The 17216-nt window shown below is 42.4% G+C and overlaps 1 protein-coding gene across 1 annotated transcript in view; it reads right to left on the bottom strand.

Annotated features, from left to right (window-relative positions):
• Positions 1-17091, bottom strand: part of LOC131504653 (cytochrome P450 2J2) — a 30010-nt gene extending 12919 nt beyond the window's left edge. The window contains exons 1-4 of the mRNA XM_058717213.1: positions 16791-17091; positions 6640-6802; positions 2829-2978; positions 2265-2425 (exon numbers count right to left, since the gene is read on the bottom strand). Of these exons, the coding sequence (XP_058573196.1) occupies positions 2265-2425; positions 2829-2978; positions 6640-6802; positions 16791-17000 (684 nt within the window). The 5' untranslated portion in view covers positions 17001-17091. The remainder of the gene's footprint in view (positions 1-2264; positions 2426-2828; positions 2979-6639; positions 6803-16790) is intronic.
• Between the last annotated feature and the right edge of the window lie 125 nt (positions 17092-17216).

Genomic DNA, 17216 nt, shown 5'->3' with positions numbered 1-17216 from the left:
CATCAGCCTCACTGATTCCATTCTTAACCCCCTCCAGGTCTGTTTTCCAGAGCTGCCAGGGGCATCACTTTATACCTTCATCAGATCATTTCACTCCTTGGCTCTCAATCCTCCAATGACTTGCCATGGCTTTCGGACAAAGCTCTACATAATGCTCCTGGCCTATAAGCTCTGCATGGGCCAGCCACCGCACACACCTGTCACCTCCTTTGCTATCACTTCCCGCCATCTTGCTCTTTCTCACTCTCTCCAGTGCAGCACCACTGGCCCCTGTGATGACATCAAGGATGTTCTTGTTTGGGTCTTTGCATTTGCTATTCCTTCCACCTAGAACACTCTTCCTCTGAAATCTGTATAACTCTGGCCCCTCGCTTCATTAGGGTGCTGTTCAAATGTCACCTCCTTGGAGTGGTCTTAGCCTGATGATCCTATAACCCCTGCCAGCCTCTCTCCGTTCCCATATCCTATTTTATTCTCCTTCATGGTAATTATCACAAGTGTGTGTGTGTGTGTGTGTGTGTGTGTGTGTGTGTAAGATATAGATAGATGATAGATGCATATCTTATGGATTTGTCTGCCCTGCTATGATGTAATCTCCATGTAGATAAGACATATTTTACTGAAATAAAGTATTTTTGAAAACATTTTCTCTAATAATATCTTCTGGTAGAAAGAAGCATGACATAATGGAAAATCACTCAGACTTAAACAGATACAGGCACAGGTCTATTAGCTCTGCTGCTTTCCAGCCATAATATTCTGTTGATAATAATGATGATGATGATAACAATGATGTAATCTGTTGCTCCTTAGTTTAACCAGCTGCCAGTGGGGGTCCAGGATTTTTCTGGTGACTGAGCGACATGAGATCCATACAGCACCTAGGACGGAGCCAGTAGATCACTATCTGGATTTGCTTACACACTCCCATTCCTGCTTGCACACACCATGATGCTCCATTTCATCTTTCAAGGGTTTTTTGCAAGAATTAACTATGGTAAAGTATATATTGCTGTCCATCAAGATGCCTGGCCTATGTGGGGACTCCAAGAAATGCTTATTATTAGCCTTACCCTACTGCCCCTTCCAACCCTCTCAGGAATTACTTTTCCCTGGGGAAGATAAGCTGGGTACCCACTAAACTCTCATGACTTCCTAGGTTCTGCATTCATGGGGCCAAAGAACATGAGGTTATTGAATTAGGGACTCCTATGACTAGGAATGAGAAAAAGGAATTCAAAAATAACTTTGATAATAATAATAGCTCACATTCATTGCACCCTTTTAATGTGCATGGAATCATCCTAATGCTTTATCAGTTTTGATTCACTGGGTCCATAAAGCTCCAGGCAAAGATGTTTGTCAGGAATAAATAGAAACAAATCCACTTCTAGATACAAGAAATGTGACCTTAATAGTTGGGGTTGCTTTGGCCATAGAAGTGTCTTCCAAACCCAGAAAAGTGGCTGAGAGACCAAGAAGCTGAACAGAGTTTTTGACAGACTCACAGACCCACAGGGACAAAATGGAGTACAGGGCCCACCAAGGAAGGGGTGAAGTTTGAATCCCAAGGGTCTGTACCCTATGGAATGAGAAGATTGATAATATCAAGTGCCGATGGGCATGTAAGTAGTGTAACTGCTTTTGAAACCTTTAGGCATCTTTTATGTCCCGGTATAAATTCAAGAGAAATGAATGGACGTGTCCACATGAACAACTGTACAAGAATGTTCATGGCAGCTTTATTCATAACATCCCCAAACTAGAAACAGCCCAACTGTTCATCAAGACAGGGACAGAGCAACAAACAGTGGTGTATTCATACACTGAAATACTATTCAGGATTTAAAAAAGAAAAGAGCAATTAACACAGATGAATCCGCAATCTGCAGAGGGAGAAGCCAGGCACCAAAGAACACTTCTGGGGCAGGGGAGTGCCTGGGTTAGGGAGGGACGTGGAGGGGCGGGACTCAAAGGCAGTGGCAATATCATGCTTTTTAAAGAAAACAACATGGATGCATAGGTGTATATCATGTAACGTTTTGTACTTTACATGAATGTTAGAAATGTTCTTTGTATGTAGTAAATATCTGGTTATATTATCAGAAAACACTAAAGTCAACAGATTGACTTCCAGTAAGTTTGAGTGAAGTCAGTTTCAAAGGGTGATATTTTAGCTTAAACAAACCAAAAGGTCAGAACCCATCTGTTTTGAACATCAGCTCCAATATTCTAGCCCAAGATATTGAAAGAGAACCTCTCACCTGGCATCTCTTTGATGCCTCCTGAAAGGTGACATCATCCAGCAACCTCAGCAGTTCCTGAAACTGTGCATCCTCATAGTCAAAGCGTTTCCCAAAGGTGATAGAGCAAATAACATTGGAAACTGCATTGTTCATCTTGAAGTGAGGGTTAAAAGGCTGTCCTGGAGGTGGAAGAAGAGACGGATCTTTCAGATTGGTTTGTTTCTATTTTCTACAGAGAGTCTCCTCTACAGGACATAGGACATAGGACATTTTAAGTATAGAATCACCTATGAGGCTCTAGCCACAGTCCCCTACTTAGGGTCTGACATATAGCAAATCATCAATACTTGGGAAGGCAAGTTAATGACCAGGGTTTAAAACCGGTAATGTATTTAATATTAATCTTCCTGCACTTAATCCTAGAGCTCTATGAAGGCAAGGTCATGGTTAGCTGTTCACTGCAATATGCTCAGTGCCTGGCACAATGCTGGGCACAGGTTAGGTACGTAAGGCACTTAATAAGCATCTGTTCAATGAATGAATGAGTCACAATCTCCTGCACCTGTCCTAGGAAACACTCACCATTCTCCTCTTTTATCACTTGGATGAGGTTACGGGCCTCCTCCTGAATGCATTCCTCTAAGCTCTTCTTTCCTAGACCGAAGTTCTTGAGTGTTGCCAAGGTGAACCTTCTTTGCTCCTTCCAAGTCTGGCCATTGGCCATGATCAATCCTGGAAGGAAAAAAAAAAGCCAACATTATGGTTTTCTTATTCTATAATGTAAATATCTGGCAAATGGTATGGCAACGTGCATTGGTGGGAAGGAGAAGGGCACTGAGGCACTTGAAAACTATCCAGAGATACAGTAGATATCTCTGGATATGCAGTAGATACAGTGGCTAGCATTACTGCATTGCATTGCTGGCACTACAGGGGCTTTGGTATTTTTACTGCATTATGTCACTGGTACTTACAGAAACACTATGAGGTAGGTATAATCATTACGTTGCCCTCCCATTTTGCTGATGAGAAAACCTTGGCACAAAGGCTAACGTCAACTTTGTAAGGTTACAGTTAGTAAGCAGCTGAACAGACGTTCAAATTAGATTCCAAAGCCCATGCTTTGATTGCCAATCACATAAGTATATTTAAGTATTGATTTTATGCTACATACTAAGAATGCACCCATGGACAAGAAAAATCTATACCCATAAGGAGGTAAGGCTTTCCAGGAGACTCTTATCTAAGCTAGAACTTGAAAGATGAAGGAATGACTCAAGAAAGCAAGGAAGACTATTCCAGGCAGAAATAGCACATGGAAAGGCAAAGAGCCAACCCCCCCCCCAAAAAAAACAAAAAACAAAAACAAAACCCCAGAAACAACTCAGTGTGTTCAATAGACCATCATCTGATTTCCAACACAGATAAGGCCACACTCCTTTGTTTTCTTCACCTCCAGAGTGTTCTGCAACCCCTTTTAGTGTCTGGCTTTGGCCTTCACCATTTCCACGAGGCAGCCCTCTTTGTCAGCCTGGGGAAACTTTTCAATGTTATCTTGCTTGATATTTCAGTAGCACGGAGCACTTCTTTCCTGAAGCCCTCCCTTCCAGCATTGCTCAGGACAGCATGGCCTCCAGATTTTCCCCCTCCCCATACCTTATGCTGGTTCATCTTCTTTTATCAAATTTTGAAGTAATGGAGTACTTCAAGATAAGGTCTAACACCTCTTCTCTTCTCCCTCAATACTCCATTCCTGGAAAATCTCATTAACTCCTAAACTTTTAAATGGCATCTGTTGATCGTGACCACTTCTTTCTGCCCCTGAGCTCCAGACATTCACAACTGTCTGCCTGACTTTGCTGACTTAAAAGCATTTCAAACTCAGCGTATCCATGATCGGCTTCGTGATGCTCTCCATACAACTCCCCACTCAAGCCAAACGAAACACCTGCCCTCTTCCACATGAGGCAGACATTTGGGTGTCCACCTCAACACCTCACTCTCCTTTCCATCACCCATGATTCAGGTCATCCTATCTTGTTGGATTTACCCCCTGGATACCTTAAATCTATGTATCTTCACTGCCACTAACCTGGCCTAACCTACTATCGTTTCTTGCCACCTCCCTAGTCCAAGCTAGTACCTTCTCTAAGCTAAAATGCTGTAATAGTCTCTTGCTCCCTGTATACCATTTTCTACACTGCCACCTACATAGGTTTTATAAATGTGCAATGTAAACATGATGATTCCTTTCTCCACTTGAAACCATTCTATAAATATGGGGGTACAAGTGCCCCTATGCATCAGCACTCCTGTAACCCTTGGGTAAATTCCTAGCAGTGCTGTTGATGGGTAATAGGGTGATCTATTTTTAATTTTTTGAGGAACCTCCACACTGTTTTCCAGAGTGGCTGCACCAGTTTGCATTCCCACCAACAGTGCAAGAGGGTTCCCGTTTCTCCACATCCTCGCCAGCATCTATAGTCTCCTGCTTTGTTCATTTTAGCCACTCTGACTGGCAGGAGGTGGTATCTCAGTGTGGTTTTGATTTATATTTCCCTGATGAGGAATGACATTGCGCATCTTTTCATGGGCCTGTTGGCCATCTGGATGTCTTCGTTAGACAAGTGTCTATTCATGTTTTCTGCCCATTTCTTCACTGGATTATTTGTTTTTCAGGTGTGGAGTTTAGTGAGTTCTTTACAGATTTTGGACACCAGCCCTTTGTCTAATATGTCATTTGCAAATATCTTTTCCCATACCGTTGGTTATGCTAAGTGAAATAAGTCATACAGAGAAAGACAGATACTATATGTCTTCACTCTTATGTGGATCCTGAGAAACTTAACAGAAGACCATGGGGGAGGAGAAGGAAAAAAAAAGTTAGAGAGGGAGGGATCCAAACCATAAGAGACTCTTAAAAACTGAAAATAAACTGAGGGTTGATGGGGGGTGGGAGGGAGGGGAGGATGGGTGATGGGCATTGAGGAGGGCACTTGTTGGGATGAGCACTGGGTGTTGTATGGAAACCAATTTGACAATAGATTTCATATTAAAAAATAAATTAAAAAAATAAAATGAAAAAATTCACTAAAAAAAAAAAATTCTAGAGTTTCCCTTGTTATTGAGCATAAAACCCAACACCCTTAGCAAGAACTTGCATGAACAATTCCTGGCACTCAGCAGCTGAATTTCCCTTTAATTATCTCTATTTAATCCCTATACTTGCCACGTGGGCCACCTTTCAGTTCCTCGAGTTCACTGTCCTTCTTCCCACCTAAGGGACTTTTCCTATTCCCTCTGCCTGACTGCTGCTTCACTTTGTTAAATTGATTGCCATTTATTTACATTAGCTTTCCTTGAATCCCAGGGCTAGATTAGATGCCCCTGATAAATGCATCCTGCACACAGCTTAATGATACTAATGCATTAAGTTATTAGCACTCATTGATAGTGTCTTTCTGAATAGAATGTAAGTTCCCTAAGGACATGGATTTTGTCAGCACTACTCATTGTCATGTTGCTAGAACCTAGCACCGTGCCTCACATAATAAATGGAGTGGAGGTAGCGTTAAAAGATAAACTATTTCAAAAAGCATCTGGAAAAAAAAAAAAAAAGGCTGCTTTGGTGGAGTAATACATTTGAGTTATCCATTTAGATTTTTAAATGTTTATGTTTATTTAATGACAGTTTTAAGTGTTCATGCCAAACTGTTCCAACACAGAGTGGAAGGCTCGAGATACCTTGTGGGGCACAGCCCTAACAAGAAAGCGGAGGAACTAGAGGCAAGAAGAGGGACTTCCATAAGGAGCAGAAGGAAACGGTGCACATGAATTTTCCCAGGGGAAGAGATCTGAATGGAAAGCAGAAAGAACAAGAATGCATTGACTCTTCCCCTGCTTTCACTGAGTAATCAGTGCTTCCAGAGTGAGTTCATGCAGGAGACACAGCTTCTCTCAAATCCCTGACAGGACCCTGCCAAGTTCTCTAAAGTGCCTTTTTAAAAAAAAAAAAAAAAAAATTTATGTTTGTTTATTTTTCAGACAGAAACAGAGCATGAGCAGGGAAGGGGCAGAGTGAGAGGGAGACACAGAATCTGAAGCAGGCCCCAGGCTCTGAGCTGTCAGCACAGAGCCCGATGCAGGGCTTGAACCCACAAACCATGAGATCACGACCTGAGCCAAAGTTGGATGCTTAACCAACTGAACCATGCAGGTGCCCCTAAGAGGGTGCCTTTAATAAGCAAATGTGGGAATCCAGCTTTCTTTAACTGTAGGAACTTTATAATGGCCCAGCTCCCTGGGAGTATTGGAGAATTACAGTCACAAGGGCACCTTTAACAGATCATAAAAATATCAAGCATACACCCCGTACATTAGTTAAGAAACTTACCATTGTTCTTAAAGATACGTTCTCGGATAGGAGTTGTAGGGCGGTTCACAAAGTTTTGGTTCTGATCGACAAGGACTTCTTTGATCAAGGGCAATCCAGTTATAAGAACTAAAGACATGTCACCGAGCTGCAGGCTAAAAATGTTTCCATATTTCTCCACAAGCTGAAAAACAGTCAAATAGTCACAATTGATTATGCACATGTCCATGTGTCCAGGAATGGAGGGGTTGTGTGTCGCTGAGGAAGGTCTTGTACTGAGCAGAGTCTGTGTGTGCACCTTGGTATGATGGGAACGTTTCTCTCTGCTCCCTCTTTCCTCTTCCTCTCAGCTAGACTAGGATTGAAATCGCTCCAGGATGTGCTTCTATACCTCATAAACATTCATTCATATATTCAACCTACACAAATTGAGTGAGCATCCAACACTGTCCCAAGAACAAGACATGAATATGTAACTAGAATAAAACAAACAAGGTCTCTAACCTCGAGCACCTTAGAGTCTAGTGAGGGGGGGGCAGAATTCAGAACATGTGACTCACAAAAAAAAAAAAAAAAAAGGCTGATATGCTTAGTGTAACTCTGGGTTGCAAGCATGGACTTCTCAGTAAATCATAAGAGTTTAACTGGAAGAGAATGTCCCCTTCCTCAACACGTGCTAGACAACTGAAAATTCATGACAGGGCTGAGGCCAGCTGTGCGGAAAAGCACTCTAGTTCCGGAGCTATGTGGGCATCTTAGCTCTATAGTTGGCTAGCTGTGGCTCTTGGGAAAGTTGCTTCACAGTTTTTGAGCCTCAGCTATAAAAAGGAAAAAGTGTTCCTCCCTTAAAGGGTTCTGTGAAGAAGAATGAGAGCAACAGTGTGAAAGGCACTTTGTTTTCTGGTACCTGGCGCACAGCCGCTTGAGTCCCTGAGGAACAAACGGGCTCTGTGTGCAAAGGGATGAAGACACACGCTCATGGCAACAGAGAGGACGAGCGCACATGGAGATGTGCTGGGGGAAGGCACATGGACGCTGGGGGCCATATTAGGCCCCTTTCTCTGTTTACCTCATTCGATCTCGCAGCCACCCTGTGGCATTAATGATTTTCCTTGTCTTTCAGAAAAGGTAAAAGGAGTCGTCGAGGAAGTAATGTCACCAAGATGACAAAGCTATTGAGTGGTGAAGGGAATTTTCCAGGCATTAGGTAAGATCTGAGGACAAAGACTTGAACCTGAGAAGCCACCAGGCCCTTAGAGTTCAGTGGGAGGGAGAGAAAGGGGGAAGGAGGCAGGGAGAGAATGGAAGGCTGTGTGGTGTGTACAGACGTGGGCTGGATGTGCAAGTGGGCTGGATGAGAACAAATGGCTACTAATCAAGGTGGTTCCTGACTTGTTCCTTCAAGAGACGACTCTGAGTAGACCCTACGCCCGCCTCTTGTCCACCCGGGGTTGTGGCTAGTTGCAGGCAGTGGTACCAAACAGAAGGGCCCCATTTCCTCTGGGTGTCTGTGGCCCCTCCTTCTCAGTCTCCATGCACGCATGCTCCCCCTTGTCACCCTTAGCGCCTAAGACCCCACCACCCCGCTCAGAGCAAACACAACAGACTACACCAGCCTCATTCCGCCTCCCTGCCCCCACATTAAAAACCAAGCCCGAACTCAATCTTCCCTTGTTCTCTCAGCCCAGAGCCTTCCATCAGTCTTTGTTCCTGTCTAGCTCCTATCTCCCTGGAAAGAGTAAAGCCAAGATTCCTTCTCAAATTCATCTGCCTCTAAAGTACACGTCTTTGTCTCTAAGACGTAGCAGGAAAGGGCCCATAAAAATCAAGCAGAATCTTTTTTGTTTCATCTTGCTGACTGCCTCGATGAACTTCTTAATCTTTATGAGAAAGATTTCTTGACTAATTTATTCTATTCAGAAAAGATGTTTTTGGAATGGGTGAAAATCTCGGATTAAGCTAAATGACTCCTGACAAAGTGCACGTACAACCTAGAATCTCAGCTTGTACTTGGAAGGAACAGAACACTCCATTAGTATTTGCTGAACTGAACGACTTCAGAGTTTCTGCTCTATCAGCTCTCTGCCCACGTATGAGTCCAAAAGAACTGCATCAGAAACTTTCACAAAGGGGTGCCTGGGTGGCTCAGTCGGTTGGGCATCTGACTTCCGCTCAGGTCATGATCTCACAGCTTGTGAGTTCGAGCCCCGCATCGGGCTCTGTGCTGACAGCCTGGAGCCTTCTTTGGATTCTGTGTCACTGACCCTCCCCCACTCACGCTGTGTCTCTCTCCTTCAAAAATAAATAAACATTAAAAAAATAAACAAAAAAAAATTGAAAAAAAACTTTCATGGCATACTCAGCTGTGTAAACATAGGTCAAATGACCTCCCTGCGCCTGTTGACTATGGTGATGCCTAACAGTTCCTACATGCACTGGGCTGGGCACTATGCTGATCACTTTACATGGATTTAAGTGTATGACCCACCGGGCATCTGAAAAGACTTTGTAAGGTAGACCGTACTGTCGAATGTACAACAATAACCAAGTCATTACTCAAATGAGTAAGAGAACAAAAGAGGTTAAAAGTAGGATGATTCAGGAGGCTAAAATAGGCTTAATATCAGAAAGGAAAATAGAAAAATAAGAAAAGAATGTGGGAGCTATAAAAGGTGAACAAAAGTAATATGAGGGAATTTGATACAAAGGATTAAAAACCCCAATTGTGGGATTAAGTGCTTACATAATAAGGTGGAGCAAAATAAATGTTTAGAATAATGAAAAATTAGAAGGGGGGGGGGCGTTTAGCGAGACAAGTGCGTGAACTACGATTACCAAGAGACAACTGGGAGAGATTCCACCTCATCTCAGTCCTTAAACTCAAGAGCCAACATAACAAAGACACAAAGAGAGGAAAAGTGTAGCAATTCTCACTCCATGGGCAGCAGGTGAGAGCGTGTGCTCCCCCAAACTCTGACCAGCACTGAGCTGTGTGTGTGCACGTATCATTCAAATAAGCTCCCTAAAATGCACGTTGTTTCTATATGTTACTAAGATTTATCATCTTTTCCCCGATATGTACAGTATTGTATTTTTTTCAACTTTTAAAAAATGTTTGATTATCTATTTTTGAGACAGAGAGACAGAGTGCAAGTGGGGAGGAGCAGAGAGAGGCAGACACGGAATCCAAAGCAGGCTCCAGGCTCCAAGCTGTCAGCACAGAGCCCGATGCAGGGCTCGAACTCACGAACTACGAGATCATGACCTGAGCTGAAGTCGGATGCTGAACCGACTGAGCCACCCAGGCACCCCGACAATTATTTCTATCCAATAAAGCAAAGAAGAAGGAGAAGGAGGAGAAAAAGAGGGGGAGGGGGAGGGAGAAAGGAGGGCGAAGGACAGGAAAAAGAAAAACAGACCTAATGAAATTAGGAATAAACCATTATTAACAATGGTTCTTACTCTTTTTTGAATCACAGAATCCTTTGAAAATCTAGTGTATGGCATGATCCGCTCTCCAGTAAACTCCTGTACACATGAGCACAGTCATGCATGTAGTTTCAGGGGTTCACCAGTCCCTTGGGGCCCATGAGCCCCTGCTAAGAATACTGGTGTCACAGGTAGTTCTTGGGGGCTGTGCTAGGCTTCTGAGAACAGTCTGTGGAAAGCAAATTCAAGTTCGGTTCTATACATTTCTATAAAATGCTTAAGAGTTGCCAGGCACCTTGTGACATTGTTATGTTATAACACATGGGGCGGTACAAAGGTCAATATGATTCGGTGTTTTCCTACAGCATCAAAGTCTCTTGAGCAATGCTGACTGCAGAAAACACTAATGCACAGCAGAAGTGATATATGCTATGATGCTGGTAGAAAGGAACATGAAGCCGTTGAAAGAAGAAATGAATTTCCACCCCAAATGTATTAGAAAACCTCTAAAAGGAGATGGTATTTCAACTATATCTTAAACAAAAGCTGCCAGCAAAAGGACATGTAATGTGGGAACAGGATATGCAAATACAAGGTAGGAAAATGGAGGTGTTCAGGGACAAGTAAGCGGTGTGGTTTGACTGGAATGCAGGGTTCATTAAAGAGCACTGACCATGTGGTAGGTCAAGGCCAAGGGCTGGGGATACAATGAGTCCTTAACTTAAAGCACTTCCCAGTCTAATGGAACATATGGAAAAATAATCAGTTCTTATTTTTACTATTCTGTACAAGAAATCATTTGACGAGGGAAAGTAAGGAAGCACATAAAGGGAACCAGGCACCAGGACAGGTTTCCTGGGAAAAGTATCTCCTCACTTGAGTAAGGAGATAGGAAACAAGGCTGGGCAAGGCAATCCGAGGTAGATTGAGGACAGCCTTCATGCCAGCTGAAATAGTTTGGATCTAGTTTTGCTTGTAATTAGGAGACCAAAGATGTTTGAATAGGAGACGTAATGTAAATGAGTGTTTAAGAGCTTGGATTGTGAAGTCATACAAATCTGTTTGAACCCACTTACAAATCACACTCACTGTGTGATTTGGTGGCAAGTTATTTAACTTCTCTATCTCAATTTCCAAATGTATAAAATGGGGGTATTGTGGGTTCCCATCTTTAGGATTGTTGTGATTAGTAGCCACAATACTAATATTAATAACACAATTACTTGTTGCTATTGATCTGTCCGGGAGTATATTTTAGCAAAGGCATTCTGATACGATATTGACAACGGAATGAGGAAGAGGCCAGAGAGTGGAATAGCGGAGCTCATCCAGCCACTAGGCAGACAAGGGATGCCTGGGATGCAACAGCACTGGCTCTCCTTGAATTTCTTGCTTTAAACTTTTAAAGAAAGGGGAATAGTGGTAGACGTGGAAATGAGTATCAACTATGTGCTTGGCACTCTGGCAACAAGTTGATATTCATGAAGTTGTCTGGTTCTTATAACAATCCTAGAAAGCATTTTCAGCATTCAGAAAAGTAGGAACAGAGATTTAGCACCTAGCTTGTGGGCATAAAGTTTGGGCTCTAGAGAGGGGCTTCTGGGTGGCTCAGTCTGGGTGGCTCAGTCGACTTTCGATTTTGGCTCAGGTCATGCTCTCACAGTTCGGGAGTTTGAGCCCCACATCAGGCTCTGCACTATCTGTTTGAGATGCTCTCTCTCTCCCCCTCTCTCACTCATGTGTATGCTCTCTCTTTCTCGCAAAATAAAAACAAATAGTTAAATGAAAGGATGAAGATATTCTCTCTCTTTTTGTGAGTGATGGCACTAAGTGTTAACTAGCCACATGACTTTTCCAATCAAAAACCACATTCCCCAGCTTCTCCAGGTGTAGCCAGTGGGACATGAGTAGTGGTGACGTGCGTGTTGTCCGGGTCTCATCCTTAAATAAAAACTGCTTGCTCACTACCTACCCCGTTCCCCGTCCCGTGGACCAGAACTTACACACAGTGGGGTTGCAGGACCAGAGCACAACAAAGAAGGAAATGAAGTTTCTGGATCGTCTTGAGGTATAGAAAGCAGTCTCCCTATCCTGGGCTTCCTGCCTACATCTGAACTCATTTGTGGGAGAGAGGTAAATTTCAACCTTTTTTTACACCACTGTATTTTGGGGTCTCTGTTAGAAGCAGCTTAATGTGTATGCTACCTAATACATTTATCCACCTTATCTACCATTTTCCCACTTTAGTACAATAAGGTTTTCTCTTATTTAGATAAATGCTCCTCTAATTGGTCATATAGCCATGATAGAGAAAGTTTTAAAATATAGGGGGAAAAATACAAGGAAAGTTCCCATCGTCCCATTTAAACAGGCTAGTTTCTTCACGGTGCTGTTGCTGTGTTTTAGCTCATGCCACTTTGTCCCATTTAAAATCTCCTGTCCCCTGAACTCCACGTGGCCACTTGCCTAACATCCATTTAACGCTCAGCTCAATTTATTCCAACATTCTACACGACGTTATCTCTAGGGTTTCCCATTACCAGGGATCCCATCTCTTGATACTTCGTTTGGTTACCAAGAGTCTACACCACACATTGCATCATATACTGTTTTGTGCTGTGCCTGTCATATGGTAAGCGCTTCATAAACGTGTGTTCGATAAATGAATCCATGAATAAATCAGTCATCCTTTCCCTGTCATGAGAAGTCAAGTAGCACAAGTACAGAATAGGTGTAAGTGTCAAACAGTTCTGGATTGAAGTGCTTGTTTTGCCGTCATCTATGCTGAATAACTCAAGCAGACAACTTTATTATTTGCAGCCACTTTCCTCAGTGGCAAAGTGGAAACAGCACCAGCTAATGACTCACTTGTGTGTCTTTTGTGAAGAGTAAATGAAAATGAACATATAAGTCCTCATACAGGATCTAGCAAATAGTTGGTACTTAATGTTTCCGAACTGCTAGAGTGTAAATTTAGTTATAACTAAATACACCATTTGACTCCATTTGTTTTACAACCAAATACATAAAAAATGCAAACCTGTATGCAGTAAAATTTAATAGTTCTGATGAAAAAACATCGGGCCATGGATAAGATCCTAGCCTCAGTGTCATCACTAGCTAGTTTTATGACAGGCAAATCATTTACCCTTTCTAATCACATCTATCTTAGTAGTAAACCAAAAGCACATATCAAATTTATGATTTCATACAAGATTGAGTAAAAGCATTCCATTTTACTCCTCCTACTATTCATGACACTAATTGGCACAGACAAAAATAACTCCAAGAAAGGCTTGCTTTCTCTAGCCAAAGTTTCAGAAAAAGGCTAGCCTAATAGGACAGAAGCGGTTTTTTTTAAAGTTTGTTTATTTATTTTTTTATTTGGAGAGAGACAGAGACAGCCTGAATGGTAGAGGGGTGGGGATGGTGGTGGAGAATCCCAAGCAGGCTCTGCACTGTCAGGGCAGAGCCTGATGTGCTGCTCAAACTCACAAAACCTGAGATCATGACCTGAGCCTAAATCAAGAGTGGGACGCTTAACTGACTGAGCCACCCAGGTGCCCCAGGACAGAAGCGTTTTAACTTTATAGGGTTAAGTGTTTAAAGCAGCTATAATATGTTTTAACAAACAATTACAAATACTCTCAAAAATTTTAAATAGAAAATCTTACCAAAGAAATAAATGATAGGTATAAGAACCAAAGGGAAAAATTAAAACTTAAAAATGCAACTATCTAAACAAAAACTCAGGAGAGCAAATCAATGGTAGAAGGGTAATGACAGAAGAACCAGTGAAACTTGAGAAGATCAAGAGACTGTATACAGTCAGGACAACACAGAGAAAATAGATTGAAAAGAACAAAAACTGAGCCTCAGGGACCTACGTTAGAATAACAAAAGATCTAACATTTGCACCATCAGTGTCCAAGAGTCCCAGAAAGGAAGGAAAAAGACTGTGGAATTGAAAAAATATTGAAGAAACAATGGCTGAAAACTTCCTGGCTTTGGTAAGAGATCAGCCTACAGATCCAAGAACCCAATAAACCCAAAGAAATCAACACCACGACGTACCATAATCAAATCTCTGAAAACTAAAAAGCAAAACGACTTCTCGACAGCAGCAGAGAGGAACAACTGATTACTTATGGGGAACAGCAATTCAAATGTGGTTTCTCATTAGAAACCACAGAGGCCAGAAAGAAGTGGAACAACATTTTAAAATGTTGAATGAAAGAAACTGTTAACCTAGGATTCTATATTAAATGAAAATATACTTCAGAAACGAAAGTGAAATAAAGATATTTTTTGGTAAGCGGAAGTTAACAGAAGTTTTTTGCCAGCAGACTGACTCTAAAAGAAGGGCTAAAGAAAGTTCCTCAGGTAGAAAAGAAATGATATTGGTAGAAATTTGGAAAATTGTGAATAAAGAAACAGCAAAATAAGGGTAAATAAATGAGTAAATGTGCTTAACAGTTAAAAGCAAGTTTATAATATTGTCTGATGTGGTTTTCAATATATAGAGAGAATATGTTTAAAAATTTTTTTTTACATTTATTTATTTTTGAGAGACACAGAGACAGAGCACAAGTGGGGAGGGGCAGAGCGAGAAGGAGACAGAATCCGAAGCAGGCTCCAGGCTCTGAGCTGTCAGCACAGAGCCCAAGGTGGGCTCAAACTCACAAACCGTGAGATCATGACCTGAGCCGAAGTTGGACGCTCAACTGAATGAGCCACCCAGGCGCCCCATAGAGAGATCATATTTAAGACAATGATAGTGTAAAGCAGGGAGGATAAAAGGATCTAACATTTGTAAGGTATCCACATTGAACTTGAAGTGGCAAAATATTGACACTAGTAGATGACAATAAGCTATATGTGCCTATTATAATCCTTAGATAGCCACTTAAACACAATGCAAAGAGATATACTGAAAAGCACAACAAATAAATTAAAATGGAATTCTAAAAAAAAAAATGTTCAAGTGACCCACAGGAAAACAGAAAAATAATAAATAGGGGAATAAAAAAGAGGGGAAAAATAGAAAATAAATAATAAGATGATCTAAACCCACCAATTAAAAGAGAGACTGGCAAAATGAAAAAAAAAAATGACCCACCTATATGCTGTCTACAAGAAACTGATTTCAAATATAATTATACAAACAGGTTAAAAGTGAAAGTATGAAGAAGCATATACCATGCAAATAATCATCAACAGATAGCTGGTGTGGTCACATCATATCAGCTAAAGTTCAGGCAATAAAAATCACCAGGCATAAGGAGGGATATTACATAATAACATGAGTCGATTCACTAAGATGATATAATAATTTTAATGTGTATGCACCAAATAACAGAAATGGCAAATACATAAAGGAAAAACTACCAGAATGGAATTGGAAAATAGACAAACCTTCAGTTAGAGTTGGAGACTTCAACATGCTTCTCGTAGTGATTAACAGAATTGGTAGATAAGAGGTCAGAGTGTAGAAGAAATAAACAGGATCATCCAATGATATCTAATTGATATATACAGAACACTTATCCCCAAAATTGTAGAATACTTTTTTTTTTCAAGCATGCATGGGACTGTATCTTGGGTCATTAAACCAACTTTAACAAATTTAAAAGACCTGAAATTACACAAACTATGTCCTTTCACCATAATGGCAACAAACTGAAAAATCATTAACAGAAAGGAAGCAGGAGAATTTCCAAATGCTTGGAAATTGAACAACACATTTCTTAAACACGGGTATAGGTTTAGGAGCCTCGCTTTAAAATTCTATGACTAATCCTGTCACTTAGTGTTACCAACTGGGTGTTTCTCCAAGAAAGTGATAAAACCTTCTCCCTCTGTACATGTATAGACATGAGTTTAAAGTGCTCCAGGCATGTCTAGGGAAAGGGGAAGGGGACTAATACTGTGCACCTAGTAAAAGCATGTGTGACCATTGTTTTTATTTAACCATCACAACCACCTATCACAGTGTTGTCATTCAGCTAGGTGCCTGTGCTGAGTGGTAGGAAACCAGCTGAGGATTCTTGGGAGAAGTCTGGATGTTGGAGGGAATTTTAAGTAAATCAGAGGAGCCAGGGTTAACCAGAATTTTACAGGGAATTTTAAGTAAACCAGAGGAGCCTGGCGGGATATGATTATAAAAAGGTGGAAAGAGGCTTAGTCAGAAAGAGTTCCAAGGGGCTCCCTGATAAGTCCTCACTCTGGAAAGCAGTGGGAAGCACTAAGAAAATTTAAGCCGAGGGATGACATTTTACAGCGATTACTTTAGTGACAGCAGATCGCAGGGAGAAGAGATTGAAAGCGAGGGGCTCAGTTATTGAAAAGTGGTGAGGATTTAGGTAGTACTGTCACCATTTTACACTCAGTAAATACAGCCTCAAAGAAGGTAAGTACAGCGGTTTTTTTTTTCCCCAAGGATAAAAATATTAAAGAGGACAAAGTGATCATATGCTAAATACGCTGTTCCAGTAACATTTCACAAGATACACAATAAAGAATGTAGCAAGTCTGGCATACTTTAATAGTAAACAGTGACTATTATTTCACTTCTAGAAAGGGCAGGTGTAATGATGCCAGCTGACCATTGGGAAACCGGGGCTCAAAGCAGGGTTTACCAGGGTCCCTGCATTAGCTGCACAGCCCCCCAGCCTCCCGCCCTCGATCCCCGGGACGGCCCCTGTCCCGCAGGTCAGGGTCAGGGCACCTTCACCCGCTCCTACCCGCTGAAGCTGCAGGTGCGACCGCTCAAAGTCCAGATGGAAGAAGTTGCCCACGAAGGGCAGGGGTACGGGGCCCGGCGGGTAGTTCTTGGGGCGCCGTCTTTTGAGGAAATCAGCAAAGAACAGAAAGGCGACGGCACCCAGCAGGACCGTGCGCAGATGCAGCACTGCCCAGACGGCGGCCGCCAGGGAGCCCACAGCCGCGAGCATGGCTCGCAAAGTCCTCTCGCTCGGCTGAGCTCGGAGCAGGCGACGTCCCCGCCGGTCCCTGCAGCCGAGCTCGCGGCACTGCCGGCCCGCCCCCGACTCCGCCGCGCCCCGCCCCTGCCGCGCCGAGCTCCCCCACTGCGCCCCGCCCGCCTGTACGGTCCCGGCTCTTGGCCCCGCCCGCCTGCTGCCGCGCCCAGTGAACTTCCTCTTCCCCTG

Source organism: Neofelis nebulosa, chromosome 2 (genome assembly GCF_028018385.1).
Source record: "Neofelis nebulosa isolate mNeoNeb1 chromosome 2, mNeoNeb1.pri, whole genome shotgun sequence".
NCBI lineage: Eukaryota > Metazoa > Chordata > Mammalia > Carnivora > Felidae > Neofelis > Neofelis nebulosa.
The sequence above is the reverse complement of the archived record's forward strand: the minus strand, read 5'-3'. Positions and strand labels throughout refer to the sequence as shown.